Raw genomic sequence first — 21,053 nt, forward strand, 5'->3', positions numbered from 1 at the left:
CAAACAAATCATCAATTTTGGGAAGTGGATATTTATTTTTTATCATAACTTTATTAAGCTGCTGGTAATCTACACATAGCCTGAGACTACCATCTTTCTTCTTTACGGACAGCACTAGCACTCCCCAATGTGACACACTCGGGCTAATAAAGCCCTTGTTAATTAAATCTTACAGTTGTTCCCTTAACTCTTTTAACTTTGCCGGCACCATTCAGTACGGAGGCATCGATATTGGTTGCATTTTTGGAATCAAATCAATACAAAATTCGATTTCCCTTTTAGGAGGTAATCCGGGCAGTTCTTCTGGAAACACATCTACAAATTCATTTACTACAGGTGTAGCTTCTAAATTTCCTTTTTCACTTTGTACTTCTCTACTAATTGTAGCCATGACACTATCAACCATATGGCTACTGTGACCATAAATAACAAATGACGGCTCTCCAGGAAATTTAAACTTCACCAACTTGTGATAACAATCTACATTAGCGTAGTAAAATGCCCACCAATCCATTCCCAGTATCATGTCGAGTCCCAGTGTTGTCATTAACACTAAGTCCACCCAAGTGTCCCTATCTTTAATTTGTACCACACAAGAACGAAACACATACTCTGCAACATATGATTCTTCCAAAGGGGTGGTTACTACTAACGGTTCATCCATATATTCATAGTGCTTGCCTAATTCAGGCATGAAATTTGAAGACACAAAAGAATAGGTCAATCCTGGGTCAAATAAAACTGATGCTTCGTAACCACAAATGAAAAGATTACTTGTTACCATTGCATTCGAGACATGAGCATCTTGTGGTGTCAGAGCGAACACTCTAGCTTGTCCTTGTCCAGAAGCACCTTGTTGAGTTGACCCTGCCAATCTACCTTGTAACGAGGAAGCTACCCCTTTTCCTTTATCCCTCATGACATTTCTAGTTGGTGCGGTAGCAAATTCGGGTCGTATTGAGCCACGAGCCATCTCCTTGTTATGTCTATAGGTAGGACAATCCCTCTTCACATGACCAATTCCCCCACACTCATAACAGAACACCGTCATCTAGTTACATGGCCCTGTATGAATCTTACCACAAAAAGTGCAGAAAGAACCCTACTTACCACTCTATCTAGGATTTGAATTAGTCATTCCACTGCTCAAAGCCAGCCCAAAATTAATCCCACTAAAAAAACTACTATGTGGGGGACTACGGAACTGAAAATTTCTTCGTTGATTCGGTGGACTAGAGAATGCTGACCCTCTGAGTAAATTACCATCCCTTCGACCTTGTTGTCCAACTATATTAGCATCTTTACCTCTATTGGGGTCTCTATATATGGAACATCCCTCACCTTGATTTCTTTAACTCCTCTCTCTTTCCACCTTAACCTCTTTACGTCCCGCCTCAATTTTCTAGCGACATCAACTACTTCGGGATATGATGCAAATCTCTGAGAAACTAGAATTCTATATATTGGCTCATGTAACCCCTTAATGAACCTCTTGATCCTCTCCCTTTTAGTCTGAACCAGATTCGGGGCATATCTCGACAACTGAGTAAACTAGATGTCATAATCTGACACTGTCATCCCAAGCGCCTGCATTAAAGTTTCAAACTCCTGTGCCTTAGCATCTCTCACTCTTTCAGGTAAAAATCTGTCCATGAAAGCCTGTGTGAATTCTTCCTAAGTAAGTGGAGCAGAATCGGGAGGTCTACAGCGTTTGAGCGTAACAAACCATATTTGTGCTACCTCCATCAATCTAAAGCCTGTCAACTCAGCTTCCTGACGACTAGAACAACCTAATGCAGTACAAATTTTGTCCATTTCATCTAAAAATACTTGTGGATCCTCTGTTGATTTAGCACCCGAAAAGGAAGGGGGTTTCAATTTCATAAAATCACCTAAAGTCACCATAACATTTCCCCGATATATTTCCTCATAAGGTTGATAATCCAAATCTTCAAAACTAGAACCCATTATTTCATTTGGTTGATACACTCCTTGTATCCTAAACTCTACAAACTCCTGAGTTAACCCTCGCAATTTGGCCGCTATCTCCTCCAAGGTGGCAGTGGATACCTCAGGATAATCACCTCCCGTATCCCCAGAACTAGTACCGACTCTCCTCTCACTAGAACTTTAACTGCTTTGAGGCCAGACAATTCTACCTCTAGGTCCACCTCTCCCACTGCTCCTAAAGAAAGATGCACGTGGTCCCTCCGTAGTGTCATCTGAGGCATTAAACCCTCTCATTCCTCTTAAGGCAGCTCGCGTCCTAGGCGGCATCTCGGTACCTACACAGCAATAAACACCCTTCAAATAACTAATAAAAATTATTAATAAAGGTGGCTTACTAAGATTAAGGAGTTCGTGTAGCCTCCTATCCATAATCCATGCTGCAGTCATGAACCATGGATAATACTCTACACTACCCCTGACCCTTCGTTGACAACACAAGAAATCTTAAGACTTTTTTAAACCTAGGGCTCTAATACCAATATTGTAACGACCCCTCCTAGGTCGCTACTAGCGTCCGAGACTTCCAAGAAATTTTCGTTAAGTCCCGAACAAGCCTCATTTGAGATTTTCATTAGATTCATTAAGTAAACATTCACGTACATAAGTGTATATCAATAATTGTACTGCTATTTAGTCCATGCAAAATAATAACAATTAAATATCAATTACAAGGTCTTTAACAATTCACGTCTATGAGTTAACAATATTTTTTTTCAACATCTAGCAATTTAGTTCTAACACAACCCCAAACAGCGGAGCGACTCGGAGTGGGGTTAGGAGATGCCTTTACCTACTCTGCGGTGGTCCATACGTACCGATGATTACACGTTAGGCTGATCCCTATTTGTAAAAAGGGAAAATACGAGAGGTGTGAGTCTCATAGACTCAGTGATCATCATCGATCCCATGAGCAAGCTAGGAGGGAAAACAAACATAAAGGTGGAATGTTTATAAATCCAAGAGTAAGTGTAAAAAAATACATTCCATAAAACTGAGAGATTTTGTTTTTATACCTTGCAAGTCTTGAAAGAAATAAATCACCAATAAACAAATATGAAAATGGTTGTATTTAAGGTACTAGAAAATCTTTCAACTCCGACATCCAGTCAACATTAAATTCAATGACAAGTGAAAAATGAAGAGTCTCAAATACAAAAAATTGAAATAATTTATCACCAATGAATATGTAAATTTCACTTGCCATTAAATAAAAATTTTCAAGTGTTAATTCCATGCATAGTGAAATAAAAATCCACAAGGGAGTATCATCCTCGAGTAGGATTAGTATAGCCCTTAGGCTTACTTTTTTTGACATCATCAACTACTCGTGGGAACTACCAATGCCACCAGATGAATCGGGGCTTCAGGTCCCCATTTTTACCTCCTCATGGGAACTACCCACGCCACCATATATAAATCTGGGCTTCAAGTCCCCCTTTTTAAATCAAATATCAATAATCGACAATTACTACTTTGTGCACGAAGACCACACTTGACGTGGTGTGCTAACAGGTCCTACCCAGCATATCTCAATCACGTTCAAATGAAAATCATTGCAATTTAATGCATTTGCAAAACATAATAGTTTGTAAACAATATAATCACAAATCAATGTTGTGCATATTTTATCTTAAAGCATGGTATATTTATCAAATCAACATGCTAAGCGAAATAGATAATTCATCATCAAATTTTATGAATCAATACAAAGGCCATTGGCCTAAACATTACACAAGCTTGCAAGGTATGATTTTGAAGCGAAAAGCTAGTCAAAGGTTTGTTTCCCTGTAATTAAAAATATGTAGATATATATATATTTATATATATATATATATTATAAAGAAAAATGGATTTAAAATCCTTGTCACAAACACAAACAACCTAAGGCTTTCTACCAACTCATGCTATCCACAATTTTGTCAACTATCAAGTGTAACATATATAATATGTTATAGGGATATAGTTTTGAAATTTAGCACCCACTCACCTCATAATAGCGGGACGCTACTTCGCTATTGGTTCTTGCGTATATCTAGCTATTCCTTTTTTTTTCCCGTTTCTTCTTTTCTCTTTTTTTTTCTCCCCTTGTTGCTAGTCTTTCTTCCAACCAGCGCTTCTCTTTCTCTTCTTCTTTCTCTTCTTCCTTCTTTTTTTCTCTTCTTCCTCTTTCTCCTCTGGCACCGTCGCTACTCCCTATCTCTTTCTTCTTCTTTTTCTTTCTTTTTTCTTCCTTATCCTTCTTCTCCTCGACGTTGCTACTCCCTTTCTCTTTTTTCTTCTTTTTCTTTCTTCTTTCTTCCCTCTCCTTCTGCTCCTCAACGCCGCTGCTCCCTCTCTCTTTCTTCTTCTTTTTCTTTCTTGTCTTTTCTCTCTTTTTCCTTTCCTTTTTTTGCCAGCTTGACTTTTCTCTTTTTTTTTCTTCTTCTCTCTCCTTTCTTCCTTGTCCCTTTTTGGCCAGCCCCCCCCCCCCCCTTTTCTTCTTTCTTTTCTTTTCTCTTTTGGCTTTTTCCTTCTCTTTTTCTCTTCACATGTCGGCCCCTACTTACTTCTTTTTTTTTTTTAAATAAGAGGGGTGTTACATATATATGCTTGATTGTGTATTTAATAATCTTTGAACTGAAAATTAGTACTTAAACACAACTATGACTATACCTAGATTAGGTCCATGATATTTATAGTAGAGAAATATCAGTCACATTTGTAAAGTTGGAACATGAGTTAAATGTTTATGAAAGAAAATATTTGGAGGAAGTGATGAGCAAGGAAGTAAAATTACACTCGGTTCTATGATTAAAAGTCTACATTTCTCATGAAAATAAAATGTGTTGTAATTTAAAAGCATTTTGTTAACATAAGATATTCATTTGATAATGTTATTATTATTATTACTATATGGTCACCCACTTTTGTGCCGTAGTATTTGAATGTTTAGTTGTAATATGTAGTTTTTAATTTTAATTTATGCTTACTTTTCTTGTTTTAGTTACATCTTTTTTGGTTACACTGAGCTTTCTCTTACTTTTTGCTATCCCACTCCTAAGCTTTCAACTCCAAGTTTTGAGTACCACACTGCCTTCAACAGTGTTGCATTAGGAATTGTAAGTAATTGATCAACCATATAGCATTAAAACAATTCTAAGCTACTTTCTATTATAATAAGTTATTAAAGTGATATGGTTGGTGCTTTTCCGTCATTCTACATAGTGTTTAATGCCATTATAAAAGTGCTTTAAAAGGGTTGGTAAAAGGATAAAAAAATTAAGAAAAATAATGTAATAGTGCTAAAAATTACCTAGACTTAGCCATGAAAAATCAAAAGGCTGCCTATATCCAAATACGACATGGAAAATAGTATTAATTTAATTTTTAATTTATAGATCAAATCCAAAAGGTAATAATATATAGATGTACCTAACATTATATAAATTAATGTTGAATGCATGGTTGGTCTTTCACGAGTTTGCACTAATTACAACTTTAGTTTTTATTTGCAATTGTTTCTATGAAAACAATATTAGAACCATAACATGGAAAGAGATCGATCTTGGATGTATCAACGACTAACTCCTAATGGCTTCATGAAGGATGATTTATGAATGGAGTTCAATCATTTATTGATTTTGCATCTTCTAACCCTACATTTATGCGGAGTAACAAAATTAGATGTCTTTTCTCTCGATGTAGCAACACTAGGTTTCTAAGTTCTAATAAGGTGGCAAAACACCTTCTAAAAAAGGGATTTTATTGGTGCTTATACAATACGGAGTTTACATGAAACACATGAAATTGGACAATCATCAAGAAATATAAATGGGGTTGAACCATATTCTAGTCATTAGGGTACATGGGGAACCAATGTATGAAGCGAAAATAGAACATCAATATTTTAGAATTGTTTTGAAATACTATGGATTCGCAAATAGTTTTGAATGCCAGTCATGATAATGACTCAAGATCTGTGGAGGAAGATCCAAATCTAAATGCAGCAAGCTTTTACTCTTTGTTGGGTGTTGAGATGAACCTTTGTGGTTAGCTTGCACAAAGCACACAACGCTTTCAGCAGTGTTGCAACTTTTAAATTTTAAATCAGAGTTTAATTTGAATGAGTTGTGCTTTGATTGTTTGATGGATATAATCAAGAATATGTTGCCAAAAGATGAAACTTTACTCGATGACTTCTATACAATGAAAAGGAAAGTGGTGACATTTGGACTTGGATATGACAAAATGCATGCATGTAAAAATAATTGCATCTTATTTTATAAGGAAACTACTAATTTAGAGTATTGTATGATATGTGGTCATCCTCGGTATAAATCGAGGAAATCAAGTGTGGAAAGGCAAAAGAAAATTCCTTATAAGATTTTGTATGACTTGCCACTTATACCAAGGCTTTAGAGACTTTATATGTCGAGAGAAACTTCTAAACTTATGACATGGCATGCACATAACCGAGGTGAAGATGGAGTGTTTAGACACCTTGTTGATGGTGAGGCTTGGCAGCATTTCAACCACATCCATGAGTTATTTGCAATGGAATCTAGAAATATCATATTAGGATAATGTGTAGACGGTTTCAATCTTTTTGTACAAACTACGAAACCTTATGCTGTTCGGCTAGTAATGCTCATTGTGTACAATTTACCTCCATGGATGTGTTTGAAACAACAATATATATTTCTTAATATGGTTATTCTAGGTAGGAAAAGTCTAGGCCAAAACATAGGTTTTTTTTTAGGCCTTTGATAAATGAGTTGAAAGTATTGTGGAATGAGGGTGTTCTCATGTATGATGCTTATTGGAAACAAAATTTTCAATTGAGGGCAGTGTTGCTATGGACAATTAATGATTTCCCTACTTATGGTATGTTATTGGAGTGGAGCACTCATCGACGATTATCATATCCTTATTGTATAGAACAGTCCAAGTCTTTCATATTGGAGCATGGTAGAAAACCTTCTTTTTTTTTTTATTGTCATCAACAATTCTTGCCACCTAATCATGCTTTTAGGAGGCAAAGAGATAACTTTCTTAAAAAAAGAGTTGAGCATGAGTTGAGCATGACTTTCCAATTCCCTGAATCTCAAGTGAAGAAATGTTATCACGGTTGAATTCACTTCTTGATATCCCAATTGGAACAAAATGTGATGAACAGAAGATTCCTGGTTTTAGCCAAAGTCATAATTGAGTGAAAAAGAGTATATTTCGTGATTTAACTTATTGATAGACGCTTTTTATTTATCATGATCTAGATGTGATGCATATTGAAGAGTTTAGGGTACTTATTAAATTTTATGAATATTATGATGTTTATGTATTTTCATAACTTGAAGAAAAAAGTGAAAAATCGAGTCTTCATGGAGGGATCTATCTGCGAGGCATATGTTATTGAAGAAAACTCCTCGTTTTACTCTTTATATTGTGAACCTACTATGCAAACAAGATTAAATCGAGTGCCACGTAATGATGATGAGGGAGACATGGAATCTAATGGTCATCTTTTAATTTTCACTCATTCTAGGCGTGCTTTTGCTAAACTAGATAAATCTCGATTTTTAGATGAAGATGAGTTATATGCTGCCAAACTATATACTTTAATGATTTACAGGGAGATGCTTCCATATATTGAGTAAGTACTATTATACCTTAAACCTTAATGATTGATTTAAGATAATCTTGATTTGTAATGTGAATGTAACGTTAGGATATTTGATGAAATGGTGAAAAGAGATGTTGTCCATATATCAGAAAATGAATTGGAGAAAATACATGATGCAAGATTTACACAATGGTTCCAAGAATATGTAAGTTTATGTGCAATTTATAAGTTGCCACTTAATAATAAATAGGCATTACTAATGTGCATTAACAATTAACTTTGTTGTATTACAGTTTGGTAGGTCGCAAAACGAAGGGACGAAACTAACCCATGTATTCTTGAAATTTCTCATGGTCCAGGACATATGGCAAGGTGTTACAAAGGATACTTCGTAAATGGTTTCAAGTTCCACACCTTAGATTATGGGCAAAATTGTAAGACAATAAATAGTGGGGTATGTGTCAAAGGGTGTCTTTACAACGATTATAATTATGACTTTTATGGTATCTTGGTGGATATAATCGAGTTAGAATATTTTGGTATCAGAATTAGAGTTATGCTATTTAAGTGTCATTGGTTTGACACTAAAAAAAGTGTTAGGCTATATTTTTTTCATGGTCTTGCTGAAATTAAACACAACTTGATGCTTATTACGAATGAACCATTTGTTTTAGCTAGACTAGCTCACCAAGTTTACTATAATAGTTATCCGTCAACCAAAAGAGATCAACGTGATTGGTGGGTAGTATTTAAAACAAAAGCTAGGAGTAGATTCCATTTTCCATGTAATGAAGACAAGGAAAATTAAATTGATTTGAATGAAAAAATGTACCAAGAAGATGATGTGTCTATTCCCATTAATATTACTCTTTCTGAGGACCTTGATATCCCTACAGTATTAACAAGTGGTGATTATAAGGAGGTTAATGTCTCGATTGAGGACGAAGAAGATGACATGGAAGAAAATGACAAAGGAAATAGATGAAGAAGAACTTAAGGACTAAGATGAAGAAACTTTTAATGATAGTGATAAGAATGAAGTCCATGAAGAACATCAGTTTGCTTATTCTAAAAGCGATTAATGATGTTAGAAATATAAGTTATTGGTTTTGTATCTTTTCTTGCACAATTGTTTAACTTAATTATTATTATTATTATTATTGAAAAATCTTGATATGTTATTATTTTAATTTATATTTTAAAATATTTAAATGTATGTTAGAATGGCATGTTTTTGTTCACATATTTTATTGTAAACATGTATGGGAATTAGTCTTGATTCTTACATTTTGATTATGATTTTGATAGGTTGTTTCAATTTCTTTTAGCTTATATGGCATGTTTGTGTTAACATTTTTTATTGTAAACATGAATGGGAATTAGTCTTAATTCTTATATTTTGATGATAATTTTGATAATTTGTTTCAATTTCTTTTAGCTTATGTATGAATATTTTGTTACATTGTTGGAATGATGGTTAAAGGGAAGCATTCAAAACCAAGACCTTGAGCAACAAATACCTCTAGATCTATGTTGTCACTTACAAATGTTGGTGCATTTCCTAATCCATCCACTCATCCACAGAGACAGCAGGCTAATGATTTGCCCTCAAAGCCACCTTTTTTGTTTGATGCATCTACAGAGCCAGTAATCAATGTGACATTTGCCCATGATTCTCATGGATCCACATCCGTTGATTTAGGTGTAAGTGGAGATGGTACATCCTCAAGGTCGAGGGGTAGAGGGCCTGGTGTGGGAATACATACACCTATAGATCCAACTCAAAGATTGCGTATAACTCCTCTTGTACATAGGTATATTATCTTATATTGTAATGAAATAGGTATATCTCTTATATATTTTACTAAGCAATAATTTTCTTTTATATTGTGGTAATACTTTTTTTGAGATAGAGGTTACCACAACAATAACAAGAATCATAAAAAATCACTTCCACAGTCCATGGCTGACATGGAAGAAAATTGCTAATAATGTTAAGGATTTAATGCTTAAGAAATTCAAGGTATATGTTTAATATTCAATTAAATTATAACTTCTTGTTTTTAATTATGTATTAAATTTTTTATTTACTCTATTATTTTATTGTAGGAAAAATTCGTCTAGGCTTTAAATGAAGATTTTTTTGTTCTACGAATATGGAATAAAATTTGTTCTGATCGACTAAGAGACATGCTTTCAGAAGAGAGGACACAAGCAAGAAAAGAAGCCAACACAAAAAACATCATGGACTGCAAAGGCATTTCAAGACACTGGATCACAAATGAAGTTTGGGATGCCCTTATTGATACGGTATGGGGTACAGAAGAATGGAAAAATAAATCGGAACAAGCGAGCAGGAATCATTTGACGCAAAAAGAAAGAAGCATTACAAAGCACACTGGTGATTCAGTTCCATTCCTTGTTCATGCAAAAAGGATGGTATGAATTAATATTTATTTGTTATGCTTTACATACTACTACTTCCCATATTCTAATATTCTTTACATGTTATGTAAAATATACACATTATGATTGAGTATAGTTGTAAATGAATACAGGCAAATGAGATGAATCGAGATGTTAGCTTTGTGCAAGTATTCAATCGCACCCATAAACATTTAAGGGGTCATGGTGATTTCATAGACAGTAAGTCTAAAACTATTAATGTATGTAAAAAATAGAACGATTTTTACTCCAAAGTTAACAATAAAATTATATACTAATTCTTTTCACTTTTTTTATTTGTAGGAAATATATTTTCGTAACGTACAGGTTTGGGAACCCAACCACTAGATATGGAGATTTGGGAGTTGCCACTAATCTTTTTTTTATTTAGGTGTAATTGGCCACCTATTGATTTGTTCTAATAGACGAGATTCTAACTTGATTTTAGGTCTGTCGAGAGAATAATAAACTGGTTTATAGGCTTTAGAGTGGGTTTGGGAATACGATTACACATGGGGAAGGATTAGCACCCTAGTAACGCCCATTCCATGAACAGTACTATTTAATCATATTTATCCTATTTGAACCTCAATTTTTATGTATGTTTCCTTATATATTTTTTAGTCTTGATTTTACATATCTAGTTTTTTTTCTTTCTTTTTAATTTATTATTACTATTTTTTATTTATTTTTATTATTATTATATTTTTAAAACTAAAGTTTGATTTTTTGGTTTAACAAATGCACATGATGCAATTATGAAATGATGTCATGATTTACTGATTTTAAGTAATAGGAAGTGAAAACCTTGTATCAAAAAATCATTCGTAGTCCATTCCAATGCTTTGGTGAGGTCTAAAAGTTTTCTTCACCTAGGGATGTCCTTAGAAAAACTTATCTCTACAAGTCCTTCGAGAAAATCCCATCATCAAAGTTCTCATCCCATTAACAAAATAAACGTGTAGTATGCTACGCCCAAAATAAAACTATGAATGATGTCACATGAGCGCGCTTATGAATATAATTTTGTTCATTACAATTTATATAATTATATATTTAATATTGTAATGTAATTAAATACCTCATTTATTTTTACTATATATTTTTTAAGGAACGTTCTATTTAAATCAATAATTTTTTATTAACTTTATAGATTAATATTAGTTTATTTTATTGAACTATTTTTATTGAATTATTTTTTTATTGAATAAACAACTAATCTTTTATTTGCAATAATTGTTTGAATTAATTAATAACCATATCAATTTTAATTTTAGATAGAATATTATATGAATTTACTCCTTTATGAATTTAAAGTAATTGCTAGAATTAATAGAATATTGGAATACAAAATTAGGATTTATCCCAATACTTCGAAGAAAACCCTAATTGAATTCCGTTCCTAGAAAAGTCAACCCAAAAATAGCAACTCTTTGCCTTTCCGAGTGAAATTTCGTCATCTAAATTAATCCAAAACAATCATTCTATTTTTATATTTATAATTTTTATATTATATCATATTTTTTTCATTTTTTATATATACTTATATATATAAATTTGTATAGCTAAATGTTTCATTTCCATTACCTACCTAACTTTTTTTATTTGTGATTAAATATATTTTATATTTCCTATATTTTCTTTTATTTATAAAAGTCTATTTCTTTATAACCAGGTATTTTCTATCTTTCTATTTAAATCTCTTTTTTTGCTAAACATTTATTTGTTTTCTATATTTTTACCTTAACTAAATCTATCACCATAAATATATATTTTTTATTTAGACATTTGCTTTCTATATATATATATATATATATATATATATATATATATATATATATATATATATATATATATATATTCTATTTATCTAAACCTAATTTTATAACTAAATATTCATGTAAGTTTATGTTCTTTTTATAGCTAACCATATTTAAAACATTTTTATTATTTTTGTTATTATTATTATTATTATTATAGTTTTCTATTTATTTTAATTTCCTAACCGAAAATATCATCTAGAATTTTTTATAACATTTTCATAAAATGATTTGAATTAAACCTACATCACTAAAGAAAACATTTATAACTAAATGAAATAGGTTAGACCCAAAACAAACCCACACCAATAGCAGATCCATAAAAAAACTTTTACCTTACTGGGCGAGAAGAGGCCCAAGTTACTGGCCTATAAAAGAAAGCTCGAACTTGCTACAGCAAGCCAAGCCTTTCCCCAAAACACACCGCCTGATGTTTACAAGAGTAGCTCTCTTCTCTCCCTCGAAACTACACCGTTTTTAACTAAGGTCTATTTCTTTTCTCACTCTTTCAAAACGGCACCATTTTAATCAATAGTCCTAGGTATAAATCCCTTCTTTTTCTCCTCTCTTTTAATTTCCCCTTTTCACTTTCTCTCTCTACTAGACAACCCCCCCTCCCTTCTCTCTAAAAATCCCCTAAAACAAAAACCTTTAAACCTATCTCTTCCCTCTATCTCTCCACTGTTGATGGAAAGCCTTAACTTTCAATGTCTCTAACTCCCTCTTTCAAACAACGACCAAACCCTAAACTATCCTAAACCAAAAAAAAAAAAAAAACCCAACATCCACCTAACTACCGACCCCTACTTCTCTATTTTTATTGTTTTTTTCATTTCTTTTTCAGTCATTTCTTGGTTCAGTTTTTTATTGTGGCTAGGTGTTTTGTTGCTAAGGTTCTTAGGATTTTTAGAGTTTTCAATTAGCTAGGCCTTTTGAAATTTTTGAAAGAATGACTCATAGGGTTATTTTGGTTGCTAGGTTTCTAAGATTTTAGCCTAAGGATTTCTAAGATTTTTTTGAGATTTTTGTTTAAAGAGAGACTAATTTCTTAAGATTTTTTTTTTTTACTGCTAGGGTTAGGATTTTTTTGGTTTTTATGTTTCTACTTTAGGGATTTCTAGGTTTTTTGAAGACTTGGCTACCCCTTTTCACCCTTATTTTGACCCTTTTATGAACAGGGGAAGGATTTTCAAAATCCTTCCTCCCTATTTATTGCCATTGGTAGCGCTTTTGTGGTTGTATGTTGCCAATGGCAACGCAAGCTGCGAAACCCTTAACTTTTTAAAATTTACTTTTGGTTCTTCATCAAATGAGGGAAAGGGGAAAAACAGGTAAATTTGAAAGGGTAAAAACCTTAGCAAGAAATCATGTTTTTTTTTTTTAAGAAAGCCCTAGGTCTTAGGGAGGTGAGAAAGGATGACTGCCTAACAATCCAACCTTTGCTCGTTGTCATGACAGTTGAGTCTCTACTGCCATGCTTGGCATGGTAGTAATTCAATTTTTCTTTTTTTTATTTTTTCTTTTTTTCATATTATTTTTCTTTTTTGAGTTTACCCTAATCTTGGTTTATTTATGTTTTAATCCATCTAAGTCTAATTACCTAATTAAATATGAACTTAAAAAAAGGTAATGTAGTAAAAGTGGGTGTCTACACATATACTGCTGCATTATCACAGAAGTACGTTGAAGATTCATCCTCATAGCCAGAATTTGATCCGTGTGTTTGGATTGAAGCAATTGGAGGGATGACAAGTACATGCACTCACGTGCATGGGTTTAGTTCTCGAAGGCCTGCTACAACTATACTTAATGATGCAATAACATTTAATTCAGTAGCTAGCCTTTGCATTGGTCTTGACATTAGGTTAGAAGAAAAAGTGAAAAAATCTATCAAATGACATGAGTCAGATGGGTGACCAAATGATGCAACATTTTGGAGCCATGAATGAATTTATGACAAGTATGAAGGCAATGATTATACTTGTCAAAATAGGCCTGACCCATTGGGTCGACCCATTTTTTATTGAATATGGGGTGGGATAGGCTTAAAATTTTAGGCTCATATTAAAATCGGGCCTAAATGGGCCAACCCATCAAATCAGTGGGTTGGGGCGGGTCAGCCCTATGGGCCAAAAAATTAATAATTTTAATTAATTTAATAATTTTATATATTTAAGTATATATAAATGATAGTTCAATTTTATATATTTAACATATTTTTATTATTCAATTTATGAATTAAATCATAGAATAATTTTATTAACAGAAAATTTATTAAGTAGAATTATAAAAATAATTTTTTTTTGGAAAAAAATGATTTTTTTTACAAAAAAAAGAAATGGGCTAGCCCAACCTAACCTATGAGCTAGCAAGGGGTGGGTTGGGTTAAGGTTTTGATGACCTATATAAAAAATGGGTTGACCCGGCCCAACCTATATTTTCTTAACCCACAAGGGCTTAGGTTGGGTTGGGCCGAGCCAACCACTATTGATAGCTCTAGCAATGATGACAAAGAAGCATTTGGAAAAAGGCTATGTGAGTACTTTAAGTTTAGATTTTGACAAGTAAGGTGACATTTTATGATAATAGCCTATTTTTCGAATTTGACTCAGATACACTTTTTTAATATGGCACACAATAGCACATTTAATTTTATTTTTATATTTGCATATTGCGTGTTTGTAATGATCTTTAATTTTGCCAACTCGACTTTGAATTATGTATTTTAATTGCATGTTAACTGTAAGCTGCATAGATTATTTTTATTAATTTGTAATTATGATTATTTTAACAACAAAATTTACGTTTTTGGGGATTTTTGCGAAATTTTCCGTTGGTAGAGTGTTTCCAAAGGAAAATTTCCAACGAAAACTCCTGTCGAACGTCCGTTGGAAACTTCCAATGGAAAATTCCATCGGATTAATCCCATCAATGAATCCATTAAAATTCTTTAACGGAATTCTATTGAAAACTCATTTTCAACGGAAACTTCCATTGGAATTGTGTTTTCCGACGAATTTTGTGAAGAACAATATATCAAAATTTAGCTCTTTTCCTATGGATTTATGTATATTTCCAATGAAACTTTCCTCATAATTTTTCGATGAAAAATATTTCCAAAAACACTTTTAGGGACAGAATTTTCAACAAAAAATTTAATTGGAAATCGGTCGGAAAAAAGCATTTCCAACAAAAACTTGACTATTTCTTGCAGAAAATTCCGTCAAAAAAATCTATTTTTTTTGTAGTGTTAATTATGTAGGTCAATAATACATACTTTTAATAAATCTATCAAGTGCATCAAAATTAGTAAATGTTGTTTACTTTTTTAGTACCATCTTTCAAAATTTCTAATGCAAAGCATGATATGTGATTGGCTAAGTAAAATTATATGAATTAATCTTATTTTTAGCAGCATTCCTCAAACTCTCCAGATGGTTTGGCGTATGTGGCATCGTCTTTTTATAAAAATATTTGAATTTCTGACTGTTTGAATAAAATCTACCAGTTAGAGTTGACAGACTAGTTCAAGTTTTCATTAAAAGTGCTATTGCAAGTTGGGTAAAACTGTTAAGTTAGTCGCAAGAAGTTCAACATTATTCGATTGAGCAGTAAGAGTCTCAACTTAAGACTTGGTCTTTAGGCTTCATCTTCTTTCTTGGACTTGAAGATTTTGTCTTCATTCTTGAACTACATCTTGGACTTTAGGATTCTGACTTGGAGCTTAAGACATGTTGGATCATTTGTCAATGCCTCATAATATAGCCCCTACTTGTATATTCACTTTGCTTCTGTTCATGATTAGTTGCTTAATCTTGATGGTTTAATAGACTAGGTAGTTGAAACTCTAAACCATAGTTTTGGACTTTATTCTTGTAATTAATTGCATGCCATTAGTAAAGTTGCCTTAAGTAGCTCAATTTCTAAAAGTCTCTCTACAAGAAGAAAGAGTTATGACGAAGTTAGCAAGTTTGTTGTTCAATGGTCTTATCTGAGCCTAGGATGAAAAGAAGTGAATTGTGATGGGTAAGTATCTGAGAAGCGAAGCATAATTGCAATTAGCATTGTAGCAGGGAATCACCATGGCCAGATGATTGGTTGGGATAGGAAGAGAAATAAAAACTACAATGGTTGTAATGGTTGAAGCATCGGCTTTAAAAGAAGTTCCATGGTTGGCCTAAAACACAAGGTTTTATTAAAGTCAAGTTTGAAAATATATCGAAAAATTGATCCAATCTTATGAGATTGCAAAATCATTAGACAGTTTTGAAGATGTTAAAATGCACCATGTTAAGCCTTATGGTTAATAGGGTTGTTTAGTGGGTTGCCAACAGAAGGGTGGGTCGAGAGATCCCATCTTCTTTGGTGTCTATATTTAGCAGGGATGAGCTTCTTCTGTCACGAGTAAAGTAACTTCAGCACGCATCATGCGGCTTTAAACTTTTCTTACTGAATCGAGTTGAGCCATAATGAGCTAGAATGCACAAGTTATGAAACAATGTCTAAAAGCCGGTCAATATATCAATTTAATACCAATTAAATATAAAGAAAACTGTTGTCAAATATTTGTGTTCGTAAGGAATGTTTTTGAAGGTAATACAATGCTAAAAACAGCAGGATCATCCTGCCCTGTTTCGCTGGAGGTGGCTACTTCTGTCCAACCAGAAGGGCCCTTATGATAGCTTCACTCATTCCATCAGCATATGGAAACAAATGGCCAGCACCTGGTAATTCGTGGTACTGAATCCATGGAACTCTTTTGGCAATGTAGCGTTGAAGGATAACTGGTACAAAGCCGTCCTCATCCCCCATCCAAAGGTGAACAGAGCCTTCATTGTTTGGGAAAGGAGACTCGAGATCAAGGGGATCGAATTCCCACTTCCCAAAACCAATCCTCATGTCACGATGCAAGGACTCAAATACTCCTTGCTGACTTACAACTGCCTGCATAGAATAAGATCAAGCGGTCAATTCTAATTTTAGATTTTGATAACAGTAACACAACCATTTAGGCCAACAGTATCACCAAATTGGTTTTCCATCTTCAAGTTTTCCTCAATGACCATTCACACGCATCAGTGAACGCTATTTGTAGGATCTTCTTCCTTTTCTTAACAGAAAAGAAAGTTGCTACGGAAACAAAAAAGGGAAAATGGTAGAAGGAAGTTAGCTACCCTGTGATTGTGTCTATAAGCAATTTTAGGTAGGAGTTGGATATCCTGAGGGGAGAAAATTTCAGGTCTACGGGCTTGTACAGCGGATGCAGGAAAAAGCTTTTGAGTGTTCCACCAATAGACCAAGAATGGGAGATAGTGAGCAACACGCAGGGCCCATTGGTCTTGGGGAAGCTGCTGGTAGTATGCTTCTGTAGATAAATTGGCAGGAAAGCCAGGCCACCAATAGTTGATAACTGGTGCCAATAGCGTTGCTCCTGCTAGTCTGGAAACATCTCAGATCCAAGGATTCAGAAATTGAAACAAAAAACACCTTTAAACAAACATGAATAAGATAATGCAGACAAAGGCACCTCTTTGTGTTATAAATATAAGAAAAAAACATTTATATATGCTGATTTTAAAATAAAAAAATCGCCCATTAATGAAATGGATTTTGCAGGAAATGTTCAAGTCCGGCACTTCAATCTTATAGCAAGCTTCTTTCTGTCATTCAAACTTGTGCTTGAACACATCTTACCTATGAGGTATGTATTTAAGGCAGCCCCACACAGATTGGCCTCCCATAGAAAATCCAATTATGTAAAATTTGGGTCCAAGTCTCAACTGATCAGCAAGCTCTTCGATGTCAAGGGCCAAACTCTTCAGTGTTCGCCTTGGATCAGGATCACTTTCTCCATACCCTGGTCTATCAAAGGACACACAGTATACCCCTAGTTCCTCAACAAGTTCCTGAAATGATGCATCCAGGATTGAATTAGCAAATACACCACTTATAAAATTAGTTAATTCAATGATTATTAGACAGTAAAATCAAGAGAAAGAAGTACCAGGGAGAGGTTTGCCACGATGACTTCATCATGTCTGCAACTAGAAAAGCCATGAACAAAGATGATCTTATGTTTGGCCATTTCTTTTGATAGACCATGTTCCTTGTAGGCCAAATGCCTTCCATCCCTCAGTTTTATTCTAGTTGCTGTAACGGGAGGGCCACCTGGAGATCCACAGATCTTGGGAGGTGGAGGCTGGATGGCCTGATATGTCCATGCCAGCAAACCGATTAATAAGATGAGTGAAATTCCCTTGTGCATCCCTGCAAAACGTTTTCAAAGTGATCTGCAGTGATGAATATGGATAAAGTAGAGCCAGCTAAATTTTGGGTAGCAGCTAGGATATTGGTTAGAACAGATTTTGGGATGAATCAACAGCATATCAAAATTTCAGGAAACAGGTAATAATAATAATAATAATAAAAGAAACAGCTTATTAAAATTATCATAAATCTGACAGCCAGAGAATACTTAAATTACTAAAATACAGGCCCATAAAAGCAACTGTATTTAAAAAAAAAAAAAGGGACAAAATTATCTTCTCCAAATAATCGGTACTGAATTAATGTCTGGAAATATCAAATGAAATAATATAAGCTTGAGCTCAGAACGTTTCATTTGTTTCCCAGAGCATAAAGTATTAACAAAAGTGTAACAGTCCGACAGAAAGGCGAAAACCAATACATAATTTGGTTCAAACACACATGACTCATTGTACAAAGTGATTGAAGGAAAGGATTACTCGTTAAATTCAATAAAAAAAAAGGCTTAACAATCTGTCCTTTGAGTTGAGAAGTAGGATTACTCATTGTACAAACCTATCTGAATGAGGATGAAATGAACCCATTGGGTTGCTGTATATGCGGGAAGGATGATGGGAAAAAAGGAAGAAGAAAGGAAAGAAGCCTTTGTACATTTAAAAGCTACCTTAGATATGAATGAGTAGATAGAAAAACTTGTTCCAACTTTGGGGAGGGTATGAACAAGTATCAGCCACCCATTCAGATTTAGATAGGGTGTTGTTGCCAATGCGCAGGAGAGAGTGACAGAAGAACGAAAGAAGCTGAAACAAATAGGATAACAAGTCCTGCCGCAGCTGCAATGCAATGCAACGCAACCTTTTTATTTATTTATTTCTATTAATGAACAAGTAATCAATGAATTGCTAAAATAATCACCAACCCCATAAAGACCAGCCTGCAAATATCTGACAAAATTATATGAAAAGCTTGTAAGAGATGAAAAAGGGGCCGTAAGCGGTACGAGTTGAAGTAGGTGATTGACCCAAAACACAAACCAGAGGTCTGCAACGTGAAACCCGCCAGTTTCTTTTTTTTTTTTTTTTTTTTTACTAGTGACATCAATTTTTTTTTAATTCAAGAAAAGAAGATTCGAAATTACTTTTAAGGAAACATTATTTATTAATTAACGAATTAAATATTTGAATGTAGTTAATAACATCATTATTTAGTATTATATTTATTTTTTATTTTTAATTCCATTCCACAAAAATGTATTTCATATCCACACAAAGTGATGATGCTTCTCCCAGTCCATAATCATAAAGGAAAAAGCTTTAAAACATTGAGAAAAAAATATTTTTTCTTTATTGTAATTGGTAGGAAGAACAAGACAAGTAAATTAAAAGTTATTTTTTAATTTACAATTATTTTTATATAAAAATAAACAATTTGCTTTCAAAAAAATTTATTAATAATAGTTTATTGATTGATATTTAATTTTCAATTTTATTGTACTGTTTATTATTAGTGGTTACAAATCTTACAAAATCAACCATAGCTCCAAAAATTTAAAGCGATATTAATTAATTTCCCTAATATTAAAATTTTCTTAAAACTAAAAAACAAAAAATATGTATTTGACAATTTGACTATAAAATATATTTAATTCTTTTTTTATCTATTTTTAAGTGTAAAGATTTATTACATGAAATTTAAATGATATATAATGACAAATTTTTCAGAACGACACGAAGAAAAATTATCTAATTCAGTTCTCTTCCAAATTCATTTTAAGACTTTATTTTTTATCTCTACTCATTATGTATTCTAATTATTTATTTGATAATTTTTTAAAAAAAAAACAAGAAAAATAAAACATAACTTTAATTTATAATACATAATTGTCGAAATTGATTTTAATTACAATAAAAGAAAGAGTTTTGTTTTTTACTTCTTTACTTATAATTAAGAAAGATAATATCCAAAGTTATATAAAAATATAAAAATACAAAAAGGAGGTTCTAACAGATAGTTTAAAGTTATTACATACTTGCGCGATAAAAAAAATTATTACATACTTGTAAACTATTAATTTATGTTATATTTATTATTTTTATTAAATTAATACTTTTAAAACATAAAATTATACTTAATTTTAGTTTGAATTATTTTGGGTTAGTCTTCCGGATCCTTGGGGTTCAAATTAATTTAAATTGGATTTGTTTTAAGTTTAAGTCTTTTTGGGTTGAAGTTATTTTAGTATTTAGGTCATTTCGAATTCAAGTTAGGTGAATTTGAATTTTTTTAATTTTTTTTATCAAATTGAATTAATTTGAATTTAGAGGTGGGGTTCAAACTTTAGGGGCTCTAATGCATAGGCTTTGACAAGTAAGATGAGTTTAGGTGAAGTATAAATGAGTGTTGGTCCAAATGTGCAGCAGCTCTAGGTTGAATTATTGGGGGTATCTTCTGTAAATCTTTGGTAGGTAATAATTTTAATGGAGCAAAAGGGGATTGGGAAACCTCAAACTGCTGCTTAAAATAAAAGCCATTCATGTAGATTTAATAATAAGCGAAGGGGGTCGTTGGAGGCTGTGTGGTGTTGGTTGTGTTCTCCTTTTTGGGTCAAGAAGCATTTCTGAGTTGAATTTTGATGAAGCTAAGGTCTTGGTTGGACTCTTGAGGAGGCTCTAACCCAATCACACTCCACTCCTCTTTCATTTTCAACGTCTCTTTTCTTCCAACTCAAAACAGACAAAGGCATACTCGAACAAATTTTCAACGTCTCTCTGCCGGTCAATCTAAAATTAAATCAATTTTTCAATTGACTAGTAAGTCGTTTTTCCAAAAGTCAGTGTAACAATTTAGTTTCCTCAATGCTACTCTAACAATTTGTAAAATGTGACATAATACTTGACCAAATATCTGAATTA

The 21,053-nt window shown here is 33.0% G+C and overlaps 2 protein-coding genes across 6 annotated transcripts; both read right to left on the reverse strand.

Moving 5' to 3' along the window:
• Positions 1 to 211: 211 nt before the first annotated feature.
• Positions 212 to 1,051, reverse strand: LOC148760378 (uncharacterized). Its single transcript, XM_088810478.1, has one exon. It carries the CDS (start codon positions 1,049 to 1,051, stop codon positions 212 to 214), a length of 840 nt encoding a protein of 279 aa, XP_088666604.1.
• A 15,317-nt stretch (positions 1,052 to 16,368) lies between these two features.
• LOC18586733 (uncharacterized) lies at positions 16,369 to 19,189 on the reverse strand. 5 transcript variants are annotated; one of them, XM_088802716.1, is made up of 6 exons: positions 19,076 to 19,189; positions 18,697 to 18,974; positions 17,879 to 18,141; positions 17,569 to 17,780; positions 17,049 to 17,313; positions 16,369 to 16,818 (listed from the first exon to the last, which is right to left on the reverse strand). In XM_088802716.1, exons 3-6 carry the CDS (start codon positions 18,137 to 18,139, stop codon positions 16,522 to 16,524), a joined length of 1,035 nt encoding a protein of 344 aa, XP_088658842.1. In that variant the 5' UTR covers positions 18,140 to 18,141; positions 18,697 to 18,974; positions 19,076 to 19,189; the 3' UTR covers positions 16,369 to 16,521. The 5 variants fall into 5 exon arrangements, with proteins under 5 accessions (XP_088658842.1, XP_088658841.1, XP_088658840.1 ...); XM_088802715.1 differs by having other exon boundaries at positions 19,061 to 19,180; XM_088802714.1 differs by lacking the exon at positions 18,697 to 18,974 and having other exon boundaries at positions 19,076 to 19,186.
• Between the last annotated feature and the right edge of the window lie 1,864 nt (positions 19,190 to 21,053).

This window comes from Theobroma cacao, chromosome 10 (assembly GCF_053813885.1).
Source record: "Theobroma cacao isolate CCN51 chromosome 10, ASM5381388v1, whole genome shotgun sequence".
NCBI lineage: Eukaryota > Viridiplantae > Streptophyta > Magnoliopsida > Malvales > Malvaceae > Theobroma > Theobroma cacao.